We start from the raw sequence: 9,572 nt of genomic DNA on the forward strand, positions 1-9,572 counted from the left end.
TCTGAATGAATGAATGATTTTGTCTGGAGGGCCAAATTGTCATGTGAAGCTTGACCAATAATCAATTCTGCATGCACGGGACAGGTACGGGACAGACAAAGCCACACCTTGGAAGCGGCTTTCACCGCTTCAAAAATAATATGGAACAAGTCGTTTGAGAAGTCTGCCTCTGCTGACTCAGCGCTGTTCCAAGTTGCGTGCCGCAGTGAATCGTAAATTCATCACAACCTCATAAACGAGCGACGTGACAGGACCTCATAAGTTGGGTCCAGGGACCCTTTGAGCTCCTTGAGGGGGTTCCAAATGGACCCTTACAGGTCTGTATCTCAGATTGCACATATGGGACCTAATGGACCCTTCAGGTCTATTTGGTTCCATCTGTACACTCTGACTTATGAATGGGCTTGAAAGAAAAAAGAAAAGGTAAGTTTGTGTAAAGAAAGAAAGAAGAAACTCGGTAGCTGTTCGTAGAGGATATCCGGCTATAGTTCAGAGAGTCAGAACATCCTGCAGCGAGACCGCCAAATCCGAGGCTCGGACTGTCGCCAATCTGTGGCTGTATCAGGAGTTTAAGGGACACGTTATGGCGCTTCAGTATCCGGCTCTCCGCAGCTCGTCAATCATCTCAAATGTCTTCTTGTTGAGCGCCCCGCCGTGGACTCCCTCGCCCCCCATGACCACCACCAGCACCTTCTCGGCACGGCCGATGGAGATGTTGTACGTGGGCTCTCCGTTCTCGTTCTTCGTCCGGATGTCCATGGTCCAGTCGTCGTCCACCTGCAGGCTGTCGCGGATGACCGAGCACTTGCGGTTGCACAGCACCAGGCCGTTGGTGAGGAACATCTCGCGGTCCCGCCCCACCAGCACGTCGATCTCCTCACTCGTCATGTTGGCGAAGGTGCCACCGGGGTGAAAAGCCCACGCGTACTTCTGCGCCGGCTCGGCATAGCCAATGATGGCGGCATCCTGGCAGCTGCCGTCCGCCATCAGGCTGTCCACAAAGCTTTGCCAGGAGGACATCGTTCTGTTTGGGTCGTGGTGGTGGAATTAGTTGCGGAAAAGGTCGGGAAGGACAGATGTGACAGATGTTCGCCGGCTTCAAGAGCTGTGAGCGGGCCGTTTGTATGTTGTGGTCGGGTTATGAAAGTATATTAAAGAAATCCACCCGGTGTCTTTGACGTGTCGGTAAGTAAATGTGAATGAAATGCCTTTTAAATGGGAGGGTGTGACATATAGGTGCAAATACCAATGACATGGGCGTGACGTCATGCCATGGTTCTCAAAGTGGGTTCTGAGGACAGTCCAGTGGCCGCCCCAAGCAAAATGCGTGAATCTAACAGCAAAAACAGTTTAACTACCCCATCATATAATGGCTATAACTAGCTTGTTGATCTACACGCTCACAGGGCGTTGCCATGCAAAGCGTGGTAGATCTTGAAAAAGTCGGGGGCTGAGGGGGAATGGACTATTCTTGAGCGGTGCTCACCGCTCCTACATCTGGCTTTGTTTGTATATATATATATATATATATATATATATATATATGTATATGTATGTATGTCCCACACTTGGCTCATTGGCCAAGCTTTGCGCGATGCTTCATAGAGCTAGAAATGCAGTTCCTAGAGAAAGTTTGTGTGCTCGCGGAAAACACTCACAAAGGGGCAGTACAAAAAGTACACATCCACATTTTGTGACAACATGCACAGGTGTATAATATCTAGTATAGCATTAATATTAATACTATCATAATATAAATGTAAAACAGAATTCGCTGATGCATACATCATCAACATAAACTATTATAGGCCTACTTAATCATGGGAATGTATCAGGCACAAAAAGAATTGGATGGCAGTAATATAACATTTTCCTCCAAAGAAGTGCAACAATTAAGTAACGAGAAAAATACGAGCAGAGATAACTGTATAAAGCTGAACACGTTGAAGTTTGAAAGACATTTGTAGCTCAAAAGATGTGGACTAGCTTTAAGTGCCAAATAATGTGGATGGCAGTAATATAAACTAGAACCGCACTCTGTGGAGGTGCCAACTTTGGCCTCGTGCTCAAGCATGGCCTATTGTGTGCAAGCAGAGCGCGCCACGAGGTGAGCGCTGCTGGCCTCATGCCCCTAATGTTTTCGCCCGATAATGAAGACATTACCAAGAGTGCTCTTACTGTATCAAACTCTGCTGACTCTCTAGTGGGAATGTGTGTGCACAATTTCACCAAAATTGCACACTGCCTTCATGATTTGAGGCATTCTGTTCAAAACGGACAAATCCTGCAAACTTTGGAAGCCAATCTTTGCCAATCCGTATGGAAAATGGAAAATCGGACAGATCCATGTCAATCACATGACTGTAGAGATACTGTCTACCGATTTGCGAGATTTTTAGACAATATCCGTAGGAGTAGTGTGCAAAGATTAGTTTAGCAAAAGTCTACCTCAGAGTGGTGCTAAAACAGGCCCATGTGAACAATTTGGGGCAGAGGTTCTGAATTGGCATTCAAGGAGTGTGTGTGCACAGTTCTAAAACGGCTAGATCCATTCCTTGATTCTGATTGGCTGGTTTCCCATAATTGCTGTGGTATATGAGACTATAACCCACACCTTGAATCAGTTTATATCAAACCCAGGTGCGTTATTTCTTTCCACAGTTTTCCACAGTGCACCAATTATCTGCACCTGTGTTTTTGGCAAAAGAGCTGGGAACTACTTTCTTGTAGCTGGGAACTTTCTTGCAGACCTTGTAGTGAATTATTAGCAGGGGTGAAAGTAGTTTTGAAATTCTTGCCGGAACTGCCAAAAAACAGATCCTACACCTGAATTAGGCTACAGCATTACACCTACTGTAACATGAAACATAATTTAGGCTAATCCTAAAGGAAATACGATCTATAATAAGCCTCTTCATATTGTTCATTGTTCCATACAGAATGGTAAGGGTAAGCAGTAGTGCTATCAGAATCACCTATTAGATAAGATGAGATGTTTATGGTCATTGTACAATAGGTTGTCACGATACACTGTGTTTTCGGTGCGAGCACAACACTGAGTATGTTACCTGCACTTCATCGTTAAAAAAATGAAAACGTATCCGCTGCTCAGCTCTGCCCCGTCAGAGTAAAGATGAGACGTTCGCGAACGATTCGGCTCTCTTGAACGGCTCTTTTAAATGAACAATGGGATCCGGTTTGAAGTCACGGGACACAGAGCACTGACTGAGTAGTGAGTCAGTGTCGAGAACAGATTCAGAATCAACGGATCATCCACAGGGGAGGCAAATCCCATGCATGTTCCAGCTAGCAGTGTGGACATGGAAGCATTGCGACAAGTCGCTCCATGTCAACAGACAAACACAGCGCACAAACAGCATGGATTACACTGAAACAAACACACTGGAATAATTCAGAAGCACCTAATTAGAGAATGTAACTAGTACACTTGTGTATGTTAATCTGACATTACTAGATAGTTTACTTATTTGACATGCATTTGTGGCAGGTTATTCAATATGGGATTTTGACAGCTTGCTTCATCCTCCTCTTAACGGAACGCCGTTCCGGCTCCGAATGTTTTAACGGAACGGGGGTTCCGGCCGTTCCGGCTCACTTTCACCCCTGATTATTAGTGAAATAGAACAGTTTTAATTGTCGATGATTTTTCATGTTGCCATATTGTAACCGTTTTAGAAAAGGCACGTGGTTACCTGTATTTGGAGACACTCGGCTGCACCTCGTGTCTCACCACGCCTCTCAGCCGTTAAAAAATACCAGATAACCACATGCCTCTTGTGGCTCATTGCTTCATTTTGCCATGGTCTGACCAACGGCCCCGGTGATTAGCTGGTAACAGACGGACAGGTGGGGAGAGGTTCTGAATTGGCATCCAGGGAGTGTGTGTGCACAGTTTGGCAACGGCCGGACCAACGGTGCCGGAGATTAGCTGGTAACAGACGGACGCACGCACACACACACACGGACGGACGGACGGACGGACGGACAGGGGCGAAAACATAGTCTCCCCATGCCTTCGGCCTGTGGAGACAATAATAAAGTGTTTGGGGGCGGGACATGGCTGTGAAAACTCACTCAATTAGAGACTGCGAGCGGATAATAGGAGGGGTGGTCTCACTGAAACAAATGTATTTTAATGAGATTTCATCGCTGGCATCGCTGGCAGTGCGCATGAGCTGTGCGATAATGAAACATATCTGGCCCAGTGTCCCTCATTCGAATTTCAGGTAGTTGGCAACCCTAGCAGTTCTTCTAAATGTTCCTCGTTCTGCTTGCTTCTGTCTAATAAAAGGTCTGGACATCCTTAGAAAAATGGCCCTGCGTGTCACTATCATCTCTATGACTTTGAATGTTCCTTCGCATCTAACGAGGGCTGGTGTGTGACTGTGCGTGTGTGTGTGCGTGCATGCTCATGTTGGCATGCACGTGTCCTGGTTTGTGAATGAATTGTGGGACTCACTGGACCGGTCTCATCTGGCTCGGTGGCTTACAGCCAGGCACGTACAGAAGACTTACTGCAGGTCACATATCATCACACTCAACAGAGAAGAGAGAGAGAGAGAGACAGAGACATGCACGCGCGCACGCGCATGCACACACACACACACACACACACACACACACACACACACACACACACACACACACACACACACACACACACACACACACACACACACACAGTCATGGGGGAATAAACACCTTTAGTTTTCTGGTTCCAATGTTATCAAAAATGACCACTTCCGGGTTTCCCTTCCTATACTTCTGGTTTGTCGTATGCCCTTGAAACTTCACCCGTCCCACACACTCTCTGAGGGGTGTGGAGAAAGAGTGAGAGTGTGTGTGTGTGTGTGTGTGTGTGTGTGTGTGTGTGTGTGTGTGTGTGTGTGTGTGTGTGTGTGTGTGTGTGTGTACAGTAGCTCTCATGCACATCCATACAGAAGTGGAGGTATTCAAAATAATGTACATGAAGACCTCCCAAAAAGCCTGCACGCAGCCACTCACACGCATACACACGCGCATGTGCACACGCACGCACGCACGCACGCACGCACGCACGCACGCACGCACGCACACACACACAAAGTTAGGTAGAAACTGAACAATTCCAGAAACCAGTGATACAGCATATAACATGCTACAAAGGCAAAATTATAAAAGTCACCTTTATGCTTGAAAAAAATGCTGCCAGTGAATTTGATTTACTTTGCACAGACGCACACGTACACACACACACACACACACACACACACACACACACACACACACACACACACACACACACACACACACACACACACACACACACACACACACACGGCATAGCCAAAGTGCATGAACCAGTACAGAGTGGGACCCACAGGACTTGTGTACTCTGAGCCGAGCCGAGCAGAGTGTGATCTACAAGCTCACAGCGGTCGCATCTGCAACGCGATGTGAGCTTGTATGTCAGCTGTTTTCTACACGCTTAGCCTACCGGATGTGTGCCACACATAATTCTACAGTAAATTCCAGCGGAAACAGGTGGATACATTCGTTAATAATTGGCTATCAGAAAGTACTATACTGTGTAATACTGTCCTGTACGATACAGTACTAATATAATCTGTCCGGATTTGCTTTTCTTTTTTTTTATATGTCTCTGTCTCTGTGGGATGGAAATCTCCTGTTTTTGAATTCAAATTCAAAAACAGCAAGATTTGCAGATCTACGAGGTCAGACGTGGCAGCACAAAACAACGTGTTTCCAGCTTGAGGATCTGCTATTTTTAATACTTTTGATACTTTGTGTTGCAACATGGAGATTGTCTGCCCGACAGGAAAACTAGATTATGTCCCTGATGGCAAGACCTTCCTGGCCGCGTGGCAAAGCCTAAAAAAATTAGGAACTCGAACCCCTCCCCCTTATGCATTTTGGCACAGTTATACCTATATAACAATACAAACACCACAGGTCTTATCCTGGAATCGAAAGCCTGCCGTTTCTATTAGCTTGCAGAATGGAATGGTGCCATAATAAAATGAGTGTTAGTGAGGCCCAATTACTGTATATATGCAGATATATGAATATGAGCAAAGTAGAACGTACTTCTCCCACCACGGACGACATGGTTGTGTTGGTACTTGCGGTGGGAAAGAGCCATTAGTCAGCTTGTTCCACAATGTCTAAAGTGATGCGTAACCATGAATGATGAGAGGCAGTCTGACAGCTGCACACCGATAGCATGGACACATCCTCAGTCACTGACGATCACACTTACTATTTTGAAAAACATTTTTGCTCATTTACTTCTATTAAAAAACTGCGACTTTCTAGATTGGCTGCCGCGAATGTCTTACCTTTTTACATGGGCACGTGTACGGATTGTGCACAATCCGCATGTACACCGTAGTCCGTTCACGATAACAAAATACCCCAGCTTAATCCATGCTAGCGTTGCTGAGCTAGCAGCAGTGAAGTTTACAAAGGAAGTATATGGAGCAGGAAGCCATCACAGAGAAATGGGTTGTTCCGGCCAAAAGAAATGGGGAGCGTGTCGACATTGCGACATAGGATCTGTTCATCATTTCGACACAGGTGAATTTTAGCCTGGTGAAAAGCTGGTGAATAGCGAGATTTCCCCAAGAAATGCAGATTCGGTACCGGAGGTACTATGACTAGGTTACTTAGTAACTGTGATTTTGGATGCGATGTTTTTATGAATGAAATCAAATTAAATTATCGTGTTTCTTGGGCGGGGCAGCCTTTACCAACAGCTTTTTCTTAGGATTCTCTGGTTGGGGCAGCAAATGTGTTAAAACACTTCAAACGGCTGATCTACATCGATGTTGTGAGCTTGTAGATCAGCTATTTGAAATACTCAAAAATGTTTTTCAAAATTATGATCTGTGATCTCTCTCTCTCTCTCTCTCTCTCTCTCTCTCTCTCTCTCTCTCTCTCTCTCTCTCTCTCTCTCTCTCTCTCTCTCTCTCTCTCTCTCAATTGTTACCTGTAAACAAGTTACAGTTTGTCCAAAGGTCAGAGTCGTCATGCTGATAGATGGATGAAAACACTCTTGCTAATGGTCTGGGGCGGTTCTCCACTGCATATGCCCCACTCCATCACATTGGCAAGACATACCGTCCCTGCCAGGTCGAAACCTTGTATGTCCAAAACTGTTCATTTTCAGGAAACACCTAGTGTGACGTGAGCGGTTAATTTCATTAAAGAGGTAGCTGTTTTGACCGTTTTGTAGCCTATGTGTCTATGGAGTTACCATTACTCTAATAGACCCCCAGTTATGCTTATAATATGCAAATGTGTCTTCCCTGTGTATGTTTGGTTACTTGCTGAAAGCTGAAAGAAAGCCTCTGAGTCAAAAGGCCCCAACTGAAATACACTGATATATAATGATCATCCCCTCCACTTTTCACCATTCAATAACACTGTGGGTGTGGCTAATTTCAGCTGGGTCACCACCCACCTAGTCTAACCTAACGTGGACAGTCTATGCTGCAGATGGGCGGGGATACACAACCCGGCAAATCTCACCAGGAGTCTCCGGCCAATAGCATGTGTTCTCCTCACCCCACCCCCCTCTGCTCAGCGCATGCTTGAGGAGCGGACACAGCACAGGGCTCAGAGAACGCTGCTGCGTCATGACATCAACAAATTCGGTGCAATTAACACGATAGGCCATGCTTTATTTTTCTACCAATCGCCAATTAAAGGCTGGGTTTCCGAAGCTGTGTGTGTGTGTGTGTGTGTGTGTGTGTGTGTGTGTGTGTGTGTGAGAGAGAGAGAGAGAGAGAGAGAGAGAGAGAGAGAGAGGAGAGAGAGAGAGAGAGAGAGAGAGAGAGAGAGAGAGAGAGAGAGAGAGAGAGAGAGAGAGAGAGAGAGAGAGAGAGAGAGAGAGAGAGAGAGAGAGAGAGAGAGAGTGTGTGTGTGTGTGTGTGTGTGTGTGTGTGTGTGTGTGTGTGTGTGTGTGTGTGTGTGTGTGTGTGTGTGTGTGTGTGTGTGTGTGTGTGTGTGTGTGTGGCGCCGTGCGAGGCGACTCAACGAGCGTGTGAGGACAGCTAGCGGGAGCTATGGGCAGCGGGTGGAAAATGTGGCAAGCCCCTCACATTTAGAGCCCCGCCTCCCGGTGAGAGGCAACATCCCTCTCGGTAAATTTTGACGAATCCACCAATTCAACAATTAAACATAAACAAGCATATTCACATGAACAATGACGAAGTAACAACCAGATTTGGGTGGAAATATAATTTTTATATGCACAGATGTATATATACATTTGTGGCTTTAGCTTTAGTGCTAGCCCAGTAGCCCTGTGGGAGCAGAAACGTTGCTGGGCCGCTCTCGCAGCCCTGCGGGCGATGGGAAGAGAATGTACATTGTACAGACATACAGTAAGTAGCAGTCAATTAATCAATTTGATTGGCTTATCGCGCATCCCCACAATGACAAAAAAAATGGGTAACTTGTTTTTTAAGATGATTTCTTAAAGTGACAGTACCCCTTTAGATGGCAGTCCTACTTTAAGTTTCATGTGTAGCTTGGCCTATGTGACCCAGCGCATACATCTGGTTGTACCAATGTAGGCCAATTAGCCAAATGTAGGCCAGATGTAGGCCACGCTTCAGAGCCCGGACATATAACCTGAATAGGTTGTCGCCTGATGAGGGAGGAAGAGGCATAGTCCTTCAGTTAAAGGGGTCAGAAACCCCGCCTCTTTATTTGTTTCATCAGACTTGAGAATATGAAAAGATATCTAAAATGTAGGCATGGTTATCTGCTGTTGTGGGGGGAGGGGCGGAGTAATGTGATGCATATATCATTGTGTTCTATCCTACTTCATTGACCGAACACAGCTGAGGGCTAGTCATTGAAATTTTTTTCATTTTCATTGTTTCATTTCAGTTGAAAGCTGGGAATCATAGCTACAAAATGATATATTGGTTATTGGAGAATATCAACTTCAACTGCGATGCTCTATCGGGTTCAGCTCCCTCACCCTGGTGGTTGGAAAAGGAAAACTTCTAAGAACTAACAGGGGTTGAGATTTGGACCATTTTTATCTTCTCTGTATTGTTCCAATTTTAAGAATGTCACAGACAAGTTTCTTGGACCATGCAAATTTTCTGTGTTTTCTCAATTTTAACAATGTCAACATTCTTCAGAATCTGCAGATACTATAGATTTAGTTTAAATACTATAATATACAGTAAGTTACTAAGAAACTTTGAGAAGGAATACAACAGTACATTTGTGGCCTACTGGCAGCTGCATGTGCAGTTTGTCTCTTGCAAAGAAAGTTAACAATGAGGCCCATAGGTCAGGAGCCTATCTCCTGTTTTACCTTAATGTGACACTCCCTGGACATGACTCTGGTATGTCGCATGATATGCAAGTACATATTTTCTCCATTGTTGAAGTTTAGTGCCAAGCAGTGAGGCATTGATCACTGCCCTCCCAAGTAACAGGCAGACACTCCACAGCCACTTGGCTAGCAATCTCTTGCAGAGGAACGCCGTATCTCTTTCCCTCTCTTTCCTCTTGTTATGTCACCGTGG

The 9,572-nt window shown here is 45.5% G+C and overlaps 1 protein-coding gene across 1 annotated transcript; it reads right to left on the minus strand.

Moving 5' to 3' along the window:
• Positions 1 to 591: 591 nt before the first annotated feature.
• On the minus strand, positions 592 to 1,020 carry LOC308301793 (profilin-2-like; the record flags this gene model as incomplete). Its single annotated transcript, XM_080745900.1, has 1 exon — positions 592 to 1,020. One exon carries the CDS (start codon positions 1,018 to 1,020, stop codon positions 592 to 594), a length of 429 nt encoding a protein of 142 aa, XP_080602026.1.
• Positions 1,021 to 9,572: the final 8,552 nt, after the last annotated feature.

The sequence above is a fragment of the Nannobrachium achirus genome (assembly GCF_963921795.1).
Source record: "Nannobrachium achirus genome assembly, chromosome: 17".
Lineage (NCBI taxonomy): Eukaryota > Metazoa > Chordata > Actinopteri > Myctophiformes > Myctophidae > Nannobrachium > Nannobrachium achirus.